Source organism: Gymnoscopelus braueri (genome assembly GCF_963280865.1).
Source record: "Gymnoscopelus braueri genome assembly, chromosome: 1".
NCBI classification, from domain to species: Eukaryota; Metazoa; Chordata; class Actinopteri; order Myctophiformes; family Myctophidae; genus Gymnoscopelus; species Gymnoscopelus braueri.
The window spans coordinates 23,323,156-23,345,294 of NC_137603.1; the positions used below are offsets into that span (position 1 = coordinate 23,323,156).

General features: G+C 40.1%; 1 protein-coding gene across 1 annotated transcript in view; it reads left to right on the forward strand.

The window, feature by feature from the left end:
* The window catches only part of LOC308093427 (receptor-interacting serine/threonine-protein kinase 3-like), a 19,895-nt gene extending 5,845 nt beyond the window's left edge, over window positions 1–14,050 (forward strand). The window contains exons 2-13 of the mRNA XM_080439762.1: window positions 2,932–3,095; window positions 3,943–4,108; window positions 4,444–4,599; window positions 7,954–8,096; window positions 8,424–8,473; window positions 9,089–9,244; window positions 9,398–9,483; window positions 9,863–9,896; window positions 10,091–10,155; window positions 10,948–10,984; window positions 11,487–11,540; window positions 12,489–14,050. Coding sequence (XP_080295888.1) covers window positions 2,938–3,095; window positions 3,943–4,108; window positions 4,444–4,599; window positions 7,954–8,096; window positions 8,424–8,473; window positions 9,089–9,244; window positions 9,398–9,483; window positions 9,863–9,896; window positions 10,091–10,155; window positions 10,948–10,984; window positions 11,487–11,540; window positions 12,489–13,054 — 1,671 coding nt within the window. The 5' untranslated portion in view covers window positions 2,932–2,937 and the 3' untranslated portion in view covers window positions 13,055–14,050. The remainder of the gene's footprint in view (window positions 1–2,931; window positions 3,096–3,942; window positions 4,109–4,443; window positions 4,600–7,953; window positions 8,097–8,423; window positions 8,474–9,088; window positions 9,245–9,397; window positions 9,484–9,862; window positions 9,897–10,090; window positions 10,156–10,947; window positions 10,985–11,486; window positions 11,541–12,488) is intronic.
* The last annotated feature ends 8,089 nt before the right edge of the window (window positions 14,051–22,139 follow it).

The following is a 22,139-nucleotide window of genomic DNA, read 5'->3' on the forward strand; positions in this document are numbered from 1 at the left end:
TAAAGTTCACATCTGTGGGAGTATTTCCCCCCTATTATGATAAATGAATGAGAGTCCAGGCATTCCTTCTCCTTTGTTACTTTTATTAAGGAGAAAGAGAATTACACAGTTACACAAATAGGACTTTTCATGGTACAGCTCCAGACAAAGAAAAAGCACCAGCAAAAAGCAATATCCGTAGATTTGGGCTGGTACCTATACCCAGTGTGTATGCACGTGCACGCTGTCTGCTAAGTTTGTGCATGAGGTACGTGTGCTCTGATCCAGATGTCTAAGTGTGTGTGACCTGTGTGTGACCTGTGTGTGTGTGTGTGTGTGTGTGTGTGTGTGTGTGTGTGTGTGTGTGTGTGTGTGTGTGTGTGTGTGTGTGTGTGTGTGTGTGTGTGTGTGTGTGTGTGTGTGGGTGGGTGGGTGGGTGGGTGCATGCAAGATGTACTTCAGTGTGCATATATGTATGTGCGTTCTGGATGTCTATGTGTATGTGTTTAATTGGTTGGTGTGTGTGAAAAAAAAAGAAGCTTTTTTTTATTTTATTTTATTTTATTTATTTTTTAAGCACAGAATAAAAATATACATTTCCGTTCAAATATATGGGTTGCAATTTCTTTTTCAAAAACAAACATCAATTGTTACAGGTATAATGCATAGTTTTCTATGCATTTCGTTTTTTTGGGGTTTGACCCCCATTTTTTTCCGGCCACGCGCCCAGGGTAGGTGTCCCTTATTTCAATCTCTGGGAGTTGGCAACCCTAACCTTGCCATACCTTAGCTTTTGCTGAACTGATGCCACTGGACATACACACAAAATAAACAGGTACAGTGAAAAGAATATGATGTCAAAATGTACATTTTATTATAACAATAACAATGCATAGTTTGTGTTACAAAATCAAAAAATCCAAAATAGGACCGTCATTTTTAGCTTGCGGCCCCTTGGACTTTTGGTATTTTGCTGAGTGGCCCCTGAGCCATCTTAAGTTGAGTAGCCCTATCCTAGAATAATGTTTTAACTGGGGACCCCACAAAATAATCATATTTGAACTGGGGACCTCTCAAAATAATCATATTTGAACTGGGGACCCCCCAAAATAATCATATTTGAACTGGGGACCTCCCAAAATAATCATATTTGAGCTGAGGACCCCCCCAAAATAATCATTCGGTTCCACAGATAAATATTGTGAAAATAGCCGAACTACAAGCTCACAACGCCTCGCACTGCAATTTGATATTAAAAAGGTCTTAAAAGTCATTAATTGTAACTTTAGAAATGTGCAGATACTCTGTATGCTGCATTTATACTGTATGTTGGTTTGTTTACTGTTGTGAGTGTAAACAATGTTGCACATCACAGCTAATCATCTGGGATCCCCGATTCCAAGTTTGGGAACCACAGGCCTACTATATAACAACAACAATAAAACAATTTTAAATAGAGATCACAAACTGTAAGTAGAACAGAAACCTAACAATAGGGAATCATCTGAATTGCTAATAGCCTAAAATACTCAGTATTGTAACGAATAGTGTAGCGCCCAGAGCTGGGATGGAGCTCGAACCTCAGTCCCAGAGGACCACAACAGAAACAAGCCCCTAGGGCTTTTTGTGTTATCATTTTTTAACAATCATTGTAAAATCATACCACTGTAGCCTCCTGTGAATAAAGTATTCCATCAATCATTCAGTCCAGCACGCAAGCAGTGACGCTTGGAGTGACCTATCGGAACCCTACAGCAGGCCTAGCTTTTCTATAAAGATAACTAAATAGATCTAACAAGAGTTAACATAGAGCTGACTTTAATTGTAACCAATTGAAATCTACGTACGAAAACTAATACAGAGATAGCCAACAGCCGACAATCTATAACTAAACAGTGAGATGGCCGTAACACACCTCCGTTTTGTTTGATTAATAAAGACGTAAATGTAACTCCATATACACGAATGACTAATATAGTATACATACATATCAAACAAACAAACACAAACAAAAAAATGAGGGGGGAAGCCACTGTGTAATGCAAAATACAATCAAACATTTAATGTCTTCAAATACACTCTCTTTACAGCATTTTCTAGGGGTTTGAACACACAACAGGCTTGACAAACATGCAGGCTACTTTGGAATTTTGAGTGTCAAAGTCCTTAACATAGAGATCTGCCCTATATTCCTTCATTAACTTTTTTTCCCCCCTCACACATCTGAAAATGTGTTGGTGAAACGATTCTTATTACCAGTTTCTTTCTTAACTTATTTCTAAAGTATTTGACCCGTTCCTGGCAGCCAGCGAGCAAGGGAAGGGGGTTTACAATTGTGTGCAAAACTCTCCTGATATTTAGTTTCACTTTTTGTGTAATCTCTCAAGAACAGATTCTGCACTGCGTTGGAATCTGTCGGGGAGGTTCGTCATAACGTGTGCGCATTGGCTACAAGTGGGCGTGCCTTCAGATCAGGAAGCAGGCCGCGCTTTACCCAATCAAATGTAGTGGGCGGGATTCACATGTCCGTCGATCTTTCCCCCTCGAAACAAACCCAAACTAATTTAACAATAGCGTCCGCGGAGCAGACAAAACCACGGAAAGATATTCACATTTTAACTTACTCTTTCATCATAGAAACAAGTGGGCTTATAACCAAAACGATCCATGTTCTCTGGGAGAAGTGGTGTTAGTGTTCCGTGTAGAAATATTGTTAGTGGGAATGAAAACATAGTGGCACCGACCGGAAGTGAAAGCTGAAGGCAGACCTAAACCCCGGTTTCCTTGCGCACTGGTGTTACGTTTTCTTCCGCCCAGAGCCAACAGACATAAAACAAACAGCAGAGGTCGCTGTTTTTCATTTTCAGTTGGATCTGGGTTCCCAGATTGCTTTTTGTGTGATACATGAAGGACTTACAGTATGTTATTGCTGTCCTTTTCCCCTTTCTTTAGTGAAGAATGGCACTCTCCAGCAATTCAGAATGGGCGTTGATTGATGGGTCCAGTCTGAAGGACTGGGAATGGAAAGCCAAAGGTGGATTTGGTCATATCTATAAGGCCAGACATATTAAGTGGGGATGGGATGTGGCTATTAAAGTATTACAACAATATGAAGGGTAAGTGCAAAACACACTTCAGTCAGGACAACTCATTAATGGAATTGAATATTGAATATTAATGGAATTGAATATATATATATATATATATATATATATATATATATATATATATATATATATATATATATATATATATATATATATATATATATATATATATATTGAGCAATACAACATGAGCAATACATTGATTTTGGTTTGGCAATGAATAGATAATGCTTTTAGGTACTCTGAGGGAGCACACTACATGGGACCTATCAATAGGTTCCTTCCAAATCCCCCCATAGTAGTAAAGAAAATAAAAGTGTTAACTAGGGGTGGTGGAGAGTGAGCAGCAAGGTTTAAAGGCAGTAGCAGCAGCAAAGAGAGTAGACAGCAGTAAGCAGCAGAAAAAAACAAGCAAGGAATGAGCAATAAAAACGTCCCCATTTAAATAAGGTTCTCTATCAATGAAGTGAGATTGGTGAGAGTGGAGCTTAGACCGACCAATAGTCGACCACCAGCAACTGCATGGAGTTACCTGACTGAACGCTACACTCACACGCACACGCACACGCACACGCACACGCACACGCACACGCACACGCACACGCACCAGGGGCGGACTGGCCATTTTGCAAACCGGGCAAATGCCTGGTGGGCCGCTGGGCCAGTGGGCCGGTGGGCCACCCATTTTTTTTTTTAAATATATTTTTGCTCCCGTTTTAGGACTATTATGGTCATTTCCGGGTCGCGCGGCCCAATCATTAGTTACGTTATTGTTTGGGTTGGGATGCTTTTCAGCTGTGGCGTAATTTACATAGGGCTGCTGGGTTAAAACAGTGAAACGTTCTATGAACTTCAGATCTAGCAAGCTTTTGCTTCATGAGGCTGAACTAATGAGAAAAGGAGGGAGCAACTTTGTCATCCGGGTCCAGGGGGTGTTCAGGGGCCTTGTACCCGATGTCTCTTCCATACAGGATGGCCTGGTCATGGAGTTTATGGAGAGAGGATCCCTTGCCTCCTTGCAGGTCATTTCCCTGATTTCATTGATTCACTGATTTATTCAATGATGTGTCCTTATCTGTCCTCATACATGTAATTATTTGACAGCTTTAGTTACTGATGAAGTTATGATGTATTATTATATGTTAATTTACCCAGTAGCACATAAAGTAATTAAAATCAGCCCTATACCTTTACCTGCGACAACATTAAAATGATGAACACATTAATGCATCACTAATTCTGCATAATGAGTACAGTAGGGATAAGGCTAAAGGGGGAGAATTGGAATTAGCCCTTTTTTGTATTTGTGTCTCTGATTCTGAATTAAACATTTCCATTTTACCCCAACCTTCACCAGGAAGCTCTAGACGTTCCGCCCCAAAAGCCCCTGGTCTTTCGGATGGCTCACCAAGTGGCTCTGGGCATGAACTACCTTCACAGTCTCACCCCTCCCCTCCTGCACCTGGACCTGAAGCCAGGCAACGTACTGCTGGACAAAGACCTAAATGTCAAGGTGAGTTGCCGGCCAAATGTTTGGATGATTACCATCAGTGATGGGCAGTGGTGGACAGTAACTATAAGTACATTTGTCTGGGTTTACAGGTGTAAAGAAGTGAGTGAAATTTGTTTTTGCGCAAGCTCCTTCATTTTTGTTGTTTCAGAAAGGAATAAGAAAACAAGTAAGAGTAAATAAGAAAAAAGGGAGCAGCAACAGGTTGTTGTGAGCTTGTAGATCTGCAACACTGATGCCTAGGATTAATGCTGCTTGTTGCGTGTCTGGGAGGAGGTGGGTTAATAAAGATGAGAATAAAAGTATAGCCTATATTTTCAGCTCCTGGTCAGTCCATAAATGTATTATTCAGAATAATGTTAAGGGGAAAAACATTATTATGATGCTATTATTATTATTATATTATTATTATTATTACGCTATAATTATTATTACATCAATTTTGATGTTCCGTCACAGCTCACTGTTGTGCGCACATTGATTTTAAGGGGCAGTGATCACGTAGCCTACTCAGAGATGCTCACAGTCTTGTTGTCCGTGCGACACGTTGTGAGCTTGTAAATCGGCTATTTTCAAATAGTCAAAGTTTAAATAGGGCTAAAGTGGTTTTGAAATGATAATCAGAATCTACTAAGTAACTAGTAACTAAAGTTTTCAAATAGTTGTAGTGGAGTAAAAGTACAATATTTGCCTCTGAGATGTAGTGAAGTAGAAGTAAAAGTATTGCAAATTGTAAATCCTCCAGCAAAGTAAAAGTACCTCAAAATTGTACTTAAATACAGTACTTGAGTACATGTACTTAGTTACTTTCCACCATTGGTAGGCATTTGTGTTGAAAATATATCCACTGTGCGATTAAATAGGCCTGATCTAAAATCACAAAGGATTCCCATCAATAGTGACAACAGCAAAGACTGAGGCTTATTAAATGTATATTTGAAACTTAGTGTTGATATGTAAACATCCTCTGAGATGACATGTATTAGTGTAACTGCTTCGATACTTAAGTACAATAATGTTTACCTTAATAGTGGTAAAGTGATCAGTTATCAAGTGAATGAGAGGAGGCGGGGGCGTTGGCGCTGCTGTCCGTGGTGCTGAAATGCTCTCTGGATTGTTTCCATGTTTATCGTTTAGGATATAATTTCAACACAAATGCCTACCAGTGGTGGAAAGTAACTAAGTACATGTACTCAAGTACTGTACTTAAGTACAATTTTGAGGTACTTTTACTTTACTGGAGTATTTCCAATTTGCAATACTTTTACTTCTACTCCACTACATCTCAGAGGCAAATATTGTACTTTTACTAGACTACAATTATTTAAAAACTTTAGTTAATAGTTAGTTTGTAGATTTTGATTATTATTTCAAAACCACTGTAGCCCTATTTAAAGTTTGGTAATTTGAAAATAGCAGATCTACAAGCTCAAGTTTTGAGCATGTAGATCTGCTATTTTCAAATTGCCAAAATAGCGGACAACAAGACTGTGAGTGTCTCTGAGTAGGCAGAAGCTAATGGGGTATAGGCCTACAGACAGTGGTCGGAATAACGGGAGGTCTAACCAGCGGGACCTCCCTTTAGTCTGAACGGGCCGACGGGTCGGACTCGTTCCCACAAGTCAGGTAACTCGTTCACACGAGTTAACTAATTTGTGTGCACGAGTATCAGAATCAGAATCAGACTCAAACTTTAATGTCACATTACAGGTAATATGGGTGACATTCTTAATTGTGCAGGCCCATTAATGCAGTTAAAAAGATAGATAGATAGATTACCACCCCAGCCATGGTCTGTTCAAGTTGATGCGGCACTGTAATGGGGAGTCCAATTAAAACAAAGATCAGATCATCTGTGCAATAAAAACACAGTTCAGTGAGTTCAGTGCACAGTGTCCACAGGCTTAGTTCTCATTCAACAGTCTTATTACTGCTGGATAAAAGCTGTTCCAGAGTCTAGTGGTGCTGCTCCCGATGCTCCTCCATCACTTGCCTGGCCGTGGGTGCCGCATCGACTTGAACAGACCATGGCTGGGGTGGTAAATGTCCTTGATGATGCTTCCGGCTTTAGCCACACATCGTTTCCTACAGTATGTATGACCTGGAGAGGGGGAAGCTCACCGCCCACGATGCGCTGCACCGTTCGCACCACTCTCTGTAGTGCCTTAATTGTATTTTGATGTACTAATTTGAGGGAACTAGATACTAATTTGAGGCCACAAGATAGTAATTCGAGGCCACAAGTTATTTTTGTTTTCTTTCAATGGTCACTCTGGGGCTCAGTAGGTATATAAGATTAGAAGGTGCTAAAAAATTGTAAAAAACAAAACACATTGGCAGGGCTACATAGAATGGTAGTGCACATAGGGCAGAAACCTCACAGGTAAACATCCACATAGAAGGTCCACGAAAGACCAGGAAGAAGAGACTGACCTTCCTAACATAAATTGATTGCAATAGCCCCAGAAAAGCTAAATAACAACACAAGGCTTCAGTTTAGAAATTAAGTTTCACATTTATTAATCAGACAACTTTATTATAGACATTATTATTATTATCTGCCCAAATCATCTCTCTCTCTCTCTCTCTCTCTCTCTCTCTCTCTCTCTCTCTCTCTCTCTCTCTCTCTCTCTCTCTCTCTCTCTCTCTCTCTCCATCTATACCTCCCTTGTTTATCTTTGGGCCGTGTGGATTGCTATTTATTTTAAAATTCTATTTACAACCACAAAAAGCAAGCAGGCTTTTCTGTATATCTGTCTGTCCATCGATCTCTGCTCTTTCTTCAGTGCTTTCTTTTTACTAATGCACATAGCCGCTTAACATGACAAACAGCTGCCCAGGATAGGCTACTGTGTTCATATACTGTAGGGCGGCAAGTTCTCTGTAACTTCACCAAAAAAGTTCCAATCCCGTACACCAATACAAGAGAGGCATCTCTATAGGACTGCAAGGAAAACAGAACACAGCACCTTCTTCTTAGCTCTATGAAATTGTAGGTTTTGAAGTAGTCGGATGAAAAGGAATGTCTGTTTCCTGAAAATGGTTTAGGATACATACACTGGCAATTTTTTTCATGTTTTATTTAATTGTATCCTTTTCCCTACATTACCCGCCACGTCTGCATTCTTGCATGCAAAGACGTGTTTTCTATGTTGGTACTGTAATTGTAAATCTACACATTATGAGAAATTATGAGAAAAGGAGATATACGTACTGATAATAGTTTTCCTGATATATAAATACTGCAATATATATTTCTCTCTGCTTCTCCTCTCTCTAATCCTTCTTCCACTTCATCTCTCCTTCCTCTCTGTGTTTACTTTATTTTATCTTCATTCCCTTCTCTTATTCATCCAGATCACTGACTTTGGCCTCTCCAAGATTTACAGCAGCATGACGTCCGTGAGAAGTGGTGGCCAGCCGGGGACCATTAAATACATGCCACCAGAGGCCTTAACCAACATATCATACAAAGCCAAGGATGCCTATGATGTCTATAGGTATTCATAATTCAGTTGTTTTGTTCTGAGTGTGTACCTGTCTGAATATGCCCACTTCTCCTCGCCATGATCACCCAAGCTGTCTGTCACTGTGAACTCCTGTGAATGTCCTATAAATATGTGAAATCTCTGCATGCATGCATGCCTGTGAGTTAAACTGTCCTTTATGTATCTCGAGAACCGTCGACTGATCAACTTCAAACTCGTGTTGCCGACGACCCGTAGGAGTACGTACGGTGCCCAGCATAAAGTCAATCGGATAGGACGTTGATATCTGGATATGTACTGCAGGTTATTGATTGATGGATGTCTCTCTTTTTATTTCAGTTATGGGATACTTTTGTGGTCCATTGTGATGTGGAAAGAACCATATGAAAGTGAGTGATTGATTGATTGAATACTTTATTAACAGTTTGCAAAGACAAGCACAGGGAAGTATAGTTCAATACAAGGTCTGTTAAGAGGATTTTAAACCCGAAAAGCACTACGGCTTGTTTCTATTGCGGTCCTTTGTACTCAATTCATCTCTCTCTCCTTTCTTTTTTCTTGCTTTTCCCTTTGTTGTCTTCAGTTATCTCGCCACCCTTCTCTCCCTCCTCAAATCACTCATTGTGTCAGCCTCACTGATGGCTGATCTTTGAATTCATTTTACTTCAACAATAAGAATATTGGTTAAAAAATACATTATTTGGCAAGAACCAATTAATGCTAGATATCTCTTCTCTTCTCTTCTCTTCTCTTCTCTTCTCTTCTCTTCTCTTCTCTTCTCTTCTCTTCTCTTCTCTTCTCTTCTCTTCTCTTCTCTTCTCTTCTCTTCTCTTCTCTTCTCTTCTCTTCTCTTCTCTTCTCTTCTCTCCTCTCCCATCCCATCCCCCTCCCTTCCCAACCATACCCAACCCTCCCTTTCACTCCCCTCCCCTCCCCTTCCCTTCCCTTCTCTCCTCTTCCCTTTCGTCCACTCCCATCATCTATATTCCTCTCCGGTCTCTCAGACGTCATCCCCGCCCGCATAGAGTTACTGATCCCCATGAACCAAAGGCCACCCCTGGAAGAGATGAACCCAGAGCAGGACCCAGGACTGGAGAAACTGAAAGAACTCATGCAGAAGTGCTGGGACCAAGAACCCAAACAAAGACCCCCATTCCGAGGTGAGAAGGCTGCCATGCAACACCCACCACTTGGATGGAAAATGTAATAGTTTTAGACTTCTGTCCTGTAGTAGAGGTAGACTTATTGCTTGGGTCTAAACATCAACTGCAGTCTCTCCGATGAACTCAACTTTCTGTCCGCGCTGTTCCCAGAATGCATTGCTGTGACAGAAGACCTGTGTAAGGACTGCAAGGAGCATAAGATTACAGATGCCGTCCACCAAGTGCAAAAGGAGCTGGTAATGAATGAATGAATACATGTACCAACACTTCAAAATGTCACTGTTACCCTTTTCTACATTTTTAAACAGTTTAATGACGAGAAGCCTGTCTGTCTGTCTGTCTGTCTGTGGGGCGGCCATAGCTGAGTGGTTAGTGAGCCCGCCTAGGGAACCAGCTGGCCCTGGTCGCCCCAGGTTCGATTCCAGGCTATCCCAGCATATGTGCCGATGATATGAAATTTGTCCCTGAGCAAGACTCTTAACCCCAATTGCTCACAGGTTCTCATTGGAAACAAGACTGCAAGGACTTTCATGAACGACCTGTTAAAAGGAATTATCCTTATCCTTATGTCTGTCTGTCTGTCTGTCTGTCTGTCTATCTATTCCTTCTTTCCAGGCCCAACAGGAAGATGAAATAACTCAGCCATCAGGTGTGTGCTTATTCCTAGTGATCGTCTTTGTAAATACATTCTATACTATGATGTCCCTTCTTATTACTGTTTTGGTCTCCCTCAAAAGCATGAATCACAAACGGTTATGTTGCATGAATATCTATGTATAGTCACTGTAATTTATTTTTCTTCTATTTCTCATTTAGTTATTAAGTTATATTTCATAATTTCAGCGAGTTCCAATGGCAAATCCTTGAGAGCATCCAGCCGCATGCTGACAGGACCTCCAGTCATCCAGGTAAGAGTTTATTGTCACAGTGAAGCTGTCCAGCATTGTGTGGTCAGAAAGACACACAGGTGACTCACAGGAATGTCCATAGATTAGATGGACAGTATGTTTGTGCATCAAAGACCCAGGGGTCCTTGAGGGATTTCCAGGAGGTCCATCATTGGTATTCAAAGAGTGTGTTCAGGGACCCCCAGGACACACGAAAATTGCCGATCTACAAGCTCACAACGAGTTGCTCTGTGAAACCTTGTGAGCTTGGAGATCGGCTATTCCATCTCTCCTCTCATAGGCCAGACGTCCCACTGGTTATCAAAGAGGGGTCCACCCTCTGTCTTCCTATTGGCTGGGCTTTAAACAGCCAACTCCAGTTGGCAGCCTGCTACCAAGTACAAATTTGGTATGCAGACTTAGACCACCAATAGGGACGACCTGTAATTGCTTACGCCCCGCCCCCTCTGTCTTCCTATTGGCTGGGCTTTAAACAGCCATAACTCCAGTTAACAGCATGCTACGTCCAAGTTCAAATATGATTATTTTGGGAGGTCCCCAGTTCAAATATGATTATTTTGGGGGTTCCCCAGTTCAAATATGATTATTGTGCGGCCTGAAAGGTTTGGGAACCCTTGCTCTACAGCACAAGGTGACATGAAACACAGGTGACAAGACACATTGATTCAAAGCCATATGATTGACATTAGGAGTGTTTCCTGTGTTTACTAACTGACTGAGCAACACGGATTGTTGTGAACAGTTGTGATTGTACTAGTGTATTGATCTCTACTGGTCTATTTCTCTCTCCAGAGCTCCCAGTCTCCCTCCAGTTCCACTGGATCTGCAGGTGAGATGAATATTTTAATGTTTTATTGTTCAGTCATCATGGTAAACAATGGGTTGGGAAAGGCAGAGAACACTTGCTTTGCCAAAGGTATATTTGAAATAGAATAGGCTGGCTGGTGGCAGGTACACAGGTCGACTGCGAGAGTGGTAAAACAGAAGAATTGAATACACTGTTTAATTTATTCACAGGACTAAAAAAGTATCAGTCATTATTAACTGATTATTGGAATTAATCTGGTCTCATGCAGATGAATAAGAAAACAAGTAAATAATGTCAACAGCATTGATCCTGCAGTTAGCAGATTAACAGCTAGTGTGTAGTTCAGGGTGGGAGTATAACAGTTCAAAGTAACATTTGTACTTAGAGCCCCCTAGGGGTCCCAGACCCCCTGTTGAAGACAGGGGGCTTATTTAAACACTTTACCAGTGTTTAAATAAGCTTCAGTATTGAACCTAATCTATTCTACATTGTAAATGAAATGAGTGATGTTTCTGATTTCCAGTGTCTGCAGTTGGTCTTTCAAGAGAGCCTCAGACCAGAGAGGAGTTTTTGCAGTGTGAGTACATGTTGATCAGGTTTGGGGCGCGCACACACACACATGCACGCACGCACGCACGCACGCACGCACGCACGCACAGCACAGCACAGCACAGCACAGCACAGCACAGCACACACACACACGCACACACGCACACACACACGCACACACGCACACACACACACACACACACACACACACACACACACACACACACACACACACACACACACACACACACACACACACACACACACACACACACACTAGGCCTATCACCAGTGGTGGAAAGTAAGTGGAAAGTACTTTTACTTTATGCCCAAATTTCAATACTTTTACTTCTACTCCACTCCAATATTGTACTTTTTATTTGAAAACTTTAGTTACTAGTTACTTTGTACATTTTGATTATTATTACAAAACATACATTTACCACCACCGCAGCCTTATTTAAACTTGAAAATAGCCAAAATAGCGATGCGACAGCTTATAGATTGGCTATTTTCAAAATATTTTAATGAACTTTAGACATTTGATAACTTATATAGAGTACTTTTACTTTTGGTACTTTAAGTAGATTTTGATGGCAATACTTTTTGTACTATTACTCAAGAACATTTTGATTACCGGACTTTTACTTCAAACAGAATGTTTCTGCATGGCAGTATTGATACTTTATAAAGTATAAAGTTATTAAGCTCTGTAAGTTATTTGTCATTATCTGCCCTGTGCACCTCTCGTTTACGAAACCTAAGACAAGCCAAAAACAGAAATGTATTTTCTTATTCCAATGTTCAACAACGGGAACACAATTAAATCATTAATCAATTATTTAAGCGACAGTTATTTGTCATGTAAAATGTCATAATCGTGACAGCCCTAACGCACCACACACACTCTAAGGTTTATGAGGTTTTAATTTGTCCTGATCATAAATATTTTTTTTGTCACGTGTTCTTCTCACAGATGCCCGGCGACTCTCACTGGACCTGAACACAGTGCACAACTGGGTCTCCCTGTCAGAGGAGAACAGGAAAGTGACATTTACAGAACAACAGTCCCAATACTACCCCACTTGCCCAGAGAGATTCACCTGGTTCACTCAGGTGTTGTGTAAAGAGAGTCTGTCTGACCGTTGTTACTGGGAGGTAGAATGGAGCGGGGGGGTGGTTATCGCAGTCAGTTATAAAGACATCCACAGGGCCGATGGCGAGTCACTGTTTGGATTCAATGACAAGTCCTGGGGTTTAATTTGTTCCGATGGAGGCTTTGCATTGAAACACAAGAAAGTTGAGAGTACAGTGTGCGGGCCTCGCTCCTCTAGAGTAGTGGGGGTGTACCTGGATCACAGTGCAGGTACTCTGTCCTTCTACAGTGTTTCTGACATCATGATGAGCCTCATCCATAGGGTTCAGACCTTGTTCACACAAGCTCTCTATCCAGGGATAGGGCCTTATAGTGTTGGATCTACAGGAGAGCTGTGTGAGATACCGCTGTCCGAGCGGGCACAAGAAATATTAAGCTTTTTTTGATCAACAACTCTTAAATCAACGCTATTGAACACCCTTTACTTTAAAATATATTTGAACCAATGAAAAGTATTAAAAAGCGCTTCTGACAAAACCTCTCAACTTCACTGGATCCTCAAACTGTCCGTCAAACCATGCAACCCCCCCCCCCTCTCTCCTCTCGGTGCTGCCATTCCACACAGGAGTGCACACAGACAGAGGAGGAGCAGCAGCAGAAGAAACAAACAGTACGATGCAGGGTTTTCCCCCCTTAAAAGTCTGTTAGTCTGTTAAAACTATGCAGTGTACCTGTTTATCAAACTTAGCACTGATGCTAATGTTATGAAAACAAGTAATTCTATTTCTAAAATCTATGAAGTGTTTTCTGAGGAGATCAACGTGAAAAAGAATTTGTTCATAGCATTTCTCTCGCTAGTTGTACTGAAACTCCAACTCTGTGAGACCCTCTTTGCAGAAGTTATTGTAATATTTAAAGTCCTGTCCTGTTTATTATTGTCGGCCTATATAATAAGTGTCATGAAGCATCAGGGCATTGCTTCACACGTTGTGATGCATTGTGAGCTTGGAGATCCATTTGGAATTTAGCCCCATTTGCAATCTCTCCCTCCGCGCGAGATTGGAGCTATTGTCAGCTGTTCTGACCGACACAACTCCTAACTCCACTTTTTTCTGTTCGGACAAAACTCCACTTGAGCTGGATTTGGGTAGAGTGGTGATAATATAATGACACATGCAAGTATCTGACAATATACAACTGTACCAACTTTGATGAGGCTGTATTGCATACGTATATTTAGTTTTTTCATTTCCAGAACAATTAGCGTTTTGGAGTTGGTTGTTGCTGGACAGCAGAGATATGATAGTTATGCTTAAATTCAGCTTATGCTGGTGTGTACCACTAGGCGCCAGTGGCCGAGTGGTTAAAGCCAGGGCTGCGTCAATGTCAGAATTGGCCATTCTGACAAAATGTTATAAGTTTATATATTTGTAGGCCAAATTGAACATGTGTGTGCTGTTTTGTATGTTCAAGGTTTCTTTATTATTACATCAAAGCAAAACAATTTGTAAGTTTCCAAAAATAAATCGGTGAAACTGAGGTACTGTCTCTGTGCTTTCTGTGGTGAGCGCTGTCATAAATGTTTGGATATTGTGTTTTTAGAGGTATATTGGGTTTAGTACCAAAGAAGTTTTACTCTGGGAAGGTGAAATCAGACTCCTCCATTCATTGCACGGTCACGGACCCAAGTTTATATATTTGTAGGCCAAAGACTTTTTGTAATGTTCAGTTTCTTTATTACATCTTGTGTACATGAGAGTAAATATTTTGTTCTGGTTCTTCATACATTGTAGCAGCAATAAAAATATAGCACACACACACACTCCATGGCCAGACCTTGGGCCCCGTGGGGCAGAAGACCCCCTTACAGGTCTGAAATTGTGAGAGTAGAGTACACATCACGGTGGCATGATACCATGATACCATTAACAAAAGCAGGGGCCAATCATCAAAGATCTGATCTTGATAAGATCTAGATGCTATAAAAACGAAGGAGGAGGCATCAGAAATCAGGAGATTCAAGGCAGTGCATTTTATCCCACAAATCATATGACTGTATGCCCATGTATTCCATGAATTAAACACAATTCAAACATCGCTCCCTTGGGTAGGCTCCCCGCATACACAGATATTCCACACATTTATAGATAGATTAAAAAATTGCCTATATAAAATAATGTAGTGAAGCATGCGCAGAAAGAACGTAATCAGATAGTAATCGGGTTGTGTGTATACATGGAAGAATTTTCCTCTAGATAGGGTTGTGAAAAGGTATAGAGCATCGCAGTTCCCGCCCACTTCCTGGTTTTTCGTGGTGCCGGAAGGAACAACTCAATGCATTTTTCCCATTGACATTTCCAAAAATATTTATATCTATTAATTTAAGCCTCGAATCAAGCCATCATGACATGACATGAATCATGACCATAAAACGTTTTTTTCTGTGATTTTTTTTATTTTATATTTAATTATATGATATACTATATTTAATAAATACCCTTTGTTTTGCCGTTTTCAACAACAAAAAAATCACAGAATCAAACGTTTTATGGTCATGATTCATGTCATGTCATGATGGCTTGATTCGAGGCTTAAATTAATAGATATAAATATTTTTGGAAATGTCAATGGGAAAAATGCATTGAGTTGTTCCTTCCGGCACCACGAAAAACCAGGAAGTGGGCGGGAACTGCGATGCTCTATTGACCACCCCTCTGCACCCGATTAAAAACTTTTTTGACACTGACTGACGGCACTCACGAGACAGAGATGCCGGCCTGATCGATTTTGAAAAAGAAAAGACACTTTGAAAGCGCCGCACATGGAAGGAGGAAAAATAATTAGTTCATAAATAAACTTCAAAACTAACTTCAATTACGCTGCCGCACCTGATGTTATGGTTGTTATTACAGCATTGCAACAACAACAACCAGCGTTGTGCTGCCTGCTACAGACGTTAGTGCTTTTAATGTAGATCATTTCTATTGAATCAGAAAGGCTTCCCAACAACGCTGCTTTTAAGAGGTTATAGAACGTGTTAACTTATTACTCAAAGTTACGACAGACAACGACGAATATAATCACATATTAGTTTATTCACATAGTCAGCCATCCATAAGCCAATAACACAAGCTGAAGCAGACCGCTGCAGGTCTGCCTAGGATTTCACAGGATTCAGGGTGTCTTTATACATGAGATGAATGTCGTCACAGTGTAATCCAAGTACATTCATTAATGTTATTCATAAACAATTTACCCATCTGAGAGCTTTGACCTTTCCAAGTCCATGTCACATTGACTGGTCAAACCGGGAACCCCTGTCTTACATTTGCCAGTTCTTGTCTATAAGTAACCTGTTGACTTTAGGATGGGATATCCTAATGTCCGAATCTATGTTGTGCTGTGTCACACGTCATGCATCTTAACTCGTGTGTCTAGGTTCTTATTACTGTGGTGGTCCGTGTATTTTGCAATGAGTCTTTCACAACTCCAGGTATGACATTACGTTACTGAGCGGACTGGGTGAGAGTTTAGAGTGTCCTTTCCCGCCTCTGCCTCTGTCCTTCTGTCACCCTGTATCTGACAAGGCCTCTTACCCAGCTCTCTACTAATACATTCACAAAGTGGTAAACTTCATATATAACCCTAAAAGAGTACAACATTCCCTCCTTCCAACGGTTAAAACCGTTGGATCTATAGTTATATATGTGCTTTAAGCCGATATGAGATCAATATTTCTCATTGGCAGGTTTGCGCCATGTTTCCATGTTTTTTTAATAACTGCTGTTCTTACTTTGGACTCCTTGCAGATGAAAAAACTCCTTTTTACAATCATTTTAAACAGTGCTGTGTTTTACAGAGTTGGTTTACATATTTTTCAATACATATACAGTACATTCACATTTGTATTTCCTTGCTTAGTTACATTACATTTGTGTGAGACTTACACATTAATATCTTTTTATTAATATATCTTAGCTCTTTACACTCTTTGGGTAATTAATGTACATCAATACAAACTTTAACTTTAACTTGTTGGGCTTTTTTACTGTGACCCCCAATGTTGGTGTCCCTCCTTGGTTTACATTTTTACTTCAAATATTTTATTTAAAATATGTCATTTTTCTTAATCTAAAATTACTATCTTCCCTCCTTGGCTAAATTCTTTTTCTCCACGTGTGTCAACAATGACTGTTGATAATGAGAAACTAATCTCTCATTATCTGACGTCTTTAATCACATTCTTTGGAGTCGATGGTCTGAAATTACTGATTACTTGCGTATTTCCTCCCCTCGTTATTCCTGCATCCGAACACCCCGGAAGTCGATGGTTGAGACTCTTCCGACTCTCTTCCTTCGTTGTTCCCGCTTTGGTGCTCCTGTAATTGAAGTGCCATAGTCCTGTTGACTACGGTCATCCCGACTGTTGTTTCATTTCTTCCTTTGTCATTCCACTCAGCCTCTGAGGAGACAGTATGTTGTCAGATGGGGGTCCTATTGTCTTTATCCTAGTCTCCACTCTCGGGTGAGGAGCCTGTGTGTGTGACAGAATTTCTGTCCACTCTGTGATCTGGCCATCTTGCTGTCGCCAACAGGCCGAACTCCTCTTTGTAGTCATTCGTCTGGGGTGTCATCAAACTTTAAGGCGGATGGGTTCACCCCACCTTCTTGGCTTTCTTTTGCTCAGGTGTTGTCTTCGGGTTCCTAAAGAACTGTTAACATATGTGCTACAAACATATTTTATTCCTCATAGCCTAATTATTTCTCTAGATTCTGATCCTATTTCATATTTTACTTAGAACTTGTATAATACTTTATAAAAGTTTTTCTTATGCTACCGCATCGTGTATTTGACTGTAAACAAAACAAAAAACAAAAAAAAACATTATTTACGTTACAATCTGATGTCCTGTATATATTTTAATTTAAATAAGGCCCTCCTTTTTCCCTGTCTCTTCTCCAGCTCTCTCTTACAATTTTTTACCTTTAATTTTTGGGCTCTTTGTTATTATTCTTTTAGCATAAACCAATGTTTTAATCAGATCGTGTACCGTACCACAGATATTTACCTTATTTATTATTTTTTCAGTATAGTTCATACTTTATAAAAAATAATAATGTGGTACTCCATGTCTCCAATGTTACACATGATATTGTAATAACAATAATAATCTTTACATAACTTTCATCAGTGAACTTAATATTTCATGAAATTTTTCCAGTATTGGTACCCTCCTGGTGCATGTCATGCACATTACACCTATATTGTTATTAGTGGAAAAACACACAATTTAATGCTATTTCCTATCACATATGTAGTTTCAAATGCCAGTTCCCTGTCACCCATTTATTGACTATGGGTTGTATGCTGCCTGTAAATCCAATCTATGCCTGTCCTGTTTTTGCTTGCAAGCCTGCTTCAAGCAGCTGGGGGGAATCCCTTGTGGCTGTGTGGGGTTGGTTATCTGGCCAGTAGAGGCGGGAAATTCTCTAGGAGCACGATCACATGAGACAAACATAGTTCTCACGTTACAGGGAAACCTGCATTCTGTGTGCAGTCGTTCCCCACCCTCCTATTACCCTGCCCCCCCCTTATTATTTTGGCGTTTTTTCTTCCCTCCCATGTTGTCAGTCACTCTGTGAGTGACGGCTTGATACGTTACAGCCACACCCCTCAGACGGATCCTTGACTAAAAACGAACCTATCCCGTCTGATGCACGTAACAGCATTTTATTGGCTGCTTAATGTTATTGAGACATGGCCTTGCACTTTCTGGTGGACACAAATTCACTGCTTTCAGACTGTCCGGTTTCATAGTTTGAACCACAGGCAGTTTGGGAAAAACCGGCTTTTGACTTTTAACATACCTAAATTACTTAGTTTTGATGTTATCATTATTCCAATTCTGTTTATTTTATCATTTCATATCCTAATACTTTTGATATTACAATATCTGGTGCACACTGTGTACTCACGATCTCACATTGGATGTAAATATTTTATTTTAAAATTGACCTACTCTGACAGCGTCCTTTACATCTGAGGGCTGTTTGAAGACTCTTGGCACCTTTGTTCTATTGGGATGCAGTCTAGGAGAGAGAGAAACAGAGAAAACGTTACCTATGTCCCCAATACACCTCATATGTATCATACGTTTGTCTACTTGGATATATACTTAAATTTGTCTGGGAGTCTTAAACTTCTTTCTTCGTTGGTTGGTGGCTTTCTAAACAACCCAAAAACAAACATCAGACAGTTACTCTTTAGCTTCTTTCAAATATGTCTAAAAATGTTGTATTGGACATCAATTATTTTAACTTAGTCTTTCACTGTACAGTACCATCCCTCTGACCCAGATTCTAGAGAACAGAGAGAGAGAGTTACTAGCATTATTTTATAACATGTTTAGTTAATATTAACAGTTTTCAGTCAAATATATCAATGCATCTAGCCATTATTTCAGCAAAACCCTGCAGGAGTCTCTCTATATTCTATTAATATATATAGCTCCTCAAGTGTCTTAATTTCTTTTGGCTTTTCTCCCGGAAATGCCAATGGAGTCTTAATTTCGCTGGGCCTGATTAAATTGCTATGTGGCAAAGTTCCCGGAAATACCTCAACTATTTTGAGTTCTTACAGACATTGCCTAGGTTAATTATAAGTTTTAAGTCGGTTGCCGACAACATCATATTTTTTCCTTAGTGCAAATCCTAAATAGAGTAAAACAGAAAATTTCAAAATGGAATAGGACAGGTGCAACAGGTGTGCCTACAAGAATGGCGTTCCCCCTACCTCAGCTGCCTAACCACCTCTAAACTACCACAACTTGCCCTGATCTTCCGTGGTCCTCTCCGGGTTCCTCTTTCCAACTGAGCATCCCGGCGGTACCATCCAATCCCATCTTTTGTGGGACAGAATCTATCAAACCGTACAAGAAAGAAACAAAAGCACAACGAATCCCACAGGGGGAAACGCCGTTATCCTATTTGGGTGGGGAACACCATCATCCCTCCTTTATAACTTAATTTCCAAATTATGTTTTAACTGGCATTTTCCACTTTAATTCAAAATTAAACTTATTGTCTATATCTGAGACTGTTAGTCAGTAGAGCATCATACAGTTATTTTCTGCTCTTAACATTTAAACACACATTCTCACATCTTTTACACACATATTCTCACCCATGTTTGTGGTCATATGCAAATAGCCGAATATGCTTTATCTTAAGTGTTTGAAGAAAAACATGTTTTTGATTGATCAGGTCACAACCATGTTTTTCACACAATCATCATACTTGTGCTGACATTGTTTTTTTTTATGCTGTTAGTAAGGTAAAGCTGTGACGTCACATTTATAGCACTTGGAATAGCAATGAGCAATTTGACATTTAAGCACATATATTTTCTCAAATGGAATGTAGGCAAAAAGGCTTAACACAAAGGTCCTTATAAAAAATATATCCACACGTAGTTGAGAGATTTACTTTTTTTTCAAATAAAACAAGTCTCAAGTTGTTAGACACAGCTATGATTACCACGTCCACGAATCGTAAAATGCTCCGAAAATAAATCCCAACATCTTTCAGAAGAATTATGATGCCACAGGTTACCATCAACTACATTACCGGACTGCTTCTTCTGATTACGAAACTGAAAATACCTTCACCAGGTATAAGTGTGATCAATCTCAGAAACAATGAAACCACTCTTTGAACAAAAGTGAAAACGTAGTAGCTACTATCATTGTTTGATTACGTCTTCCGTCACCCGGAAGTCATTGTTTGAGTACGTATATCCCGTCACCCGGGAGACAGCTGTGACTAAAGATAGACTCAGTGTGTTAAACCCGAGCCATGCACATACATTCCATACATTCCTGTGACCTCTTCAGTTTCAGCAGTCCGTTGGCCTCTTGTCTGCTCCCCTTAATAAGTTTTTGGTTTAAAGCAAAACTGAGACCATTTTGTGGTAGCCAAACGGAATCTTTTCTTCACATTTCATACATTCCTACCCTCATATTGTTATGTATATATATTTATATATATAAAAAAATACATCTTTCTATCAAAAAAAGGTAATCTACCTGTTTTATATGTTCAGAAGGCCTTCTTTCTCAGGGAATGTGCGTCTGAGATTCCGTTTTTTGGCATCCAGTCTGGTCTCGCGCTTTATCCTGTTCGGTTGACGCCATTAATGTAGATCATTTCTATTGAATCAGAAAGGCTTCCCAACAACGCTGCTTTTAAGAGGTTATAGAACGTGTTAACTTATTACTCAAAGTTACGACAGACAACGACGAATATAATCACATATTAGTTTATTCACATAGTCAGCCATCCATAAGCCAATAACACAAGCTGAAGCAGACCGCTGCAGGTCTGCCTAGGATTTCACAGGATTCAGGGTGTCTTTATACATGAGATGAATGTCGTCACAGTGTAATCCAAGTACATTCATTAATGTTATTCATAAACAATTTACCCATCTGAGAGCTTTGACCTTTCCAAGTCCATGTCACATTGACTGGTCAAACCGGGAACCCCTGTCTTACATTTGCCAGTTCTTGTCTATAAGTAACCTGTTGACTTTAGGATGGGATATCCTAATGTCCGAATCTATGTTGTGCTGTGTCACACGTCATGCATCTTAACTCGTGTGTCTAGGTTCTTATTACTGTGGTGGTCCGTGTATTTTGCAATGAGTCTTTCACAACTCCAGGTATGACATTACGTTACTGAGCGGACTGGGTGAGAGTTTAGAGTGTCCTTTCCCGCCTCTGCCTCTGTCCTTCTGTCACCCTGTATCTGACAAGGCCTCTTACCCAGCTCTCTACTAATACATTCACAAAGTGGTAAACTTCATATATAACCCTAAAAGAGTACAACAGTAGTAGGCTACTAGTGATGTTATCATTAACCTAGGACTAGTAGCTGATGATGATGACGATGACGACAGAAATGGTGATGATCAGCAATTCATGTCACAGAACCAAGCATCCAAGATGGGCAGTGCCACAGCCACAATCTATATTTCTTTATTCATTGACTTAAATCAGTGGTTCCCATAACTTCCTATATATTTTTCATATCAAGGACCCCCAAAATTAATATGTTTCGGCACACAGCAAGGCATTACGACGCCATCAAGGCCTGCCAAAATACATTTTAGTCTATGACTAAAATCATATGATATTTAGTCAACTAAAACTAGACTAAAACTAAAACATTTCAGATGACTAAAATGTGACTAAAACTAAATGGAATGTTATTCAAAAGACCATGACTAAACACTGGTGCCATGTCTCTCTTCCTGTGGATAAAATCTCACACTGGAGGAGGAGACAGACCATGCAGACACTTGTAAACAAAGCACAGACTTTTAAAGGCCTCAAAATAATCAAAACTTTCTTTTTAACACATTGGGTGCCAGAGGTTTATTAAAATATTATACGTTGAGTGCCAGCATTTCTTCCATCCACTTGCGTTATACATTTCGTGCTGTGAGAAGCCCCGACGCGGAAATGCATGTAA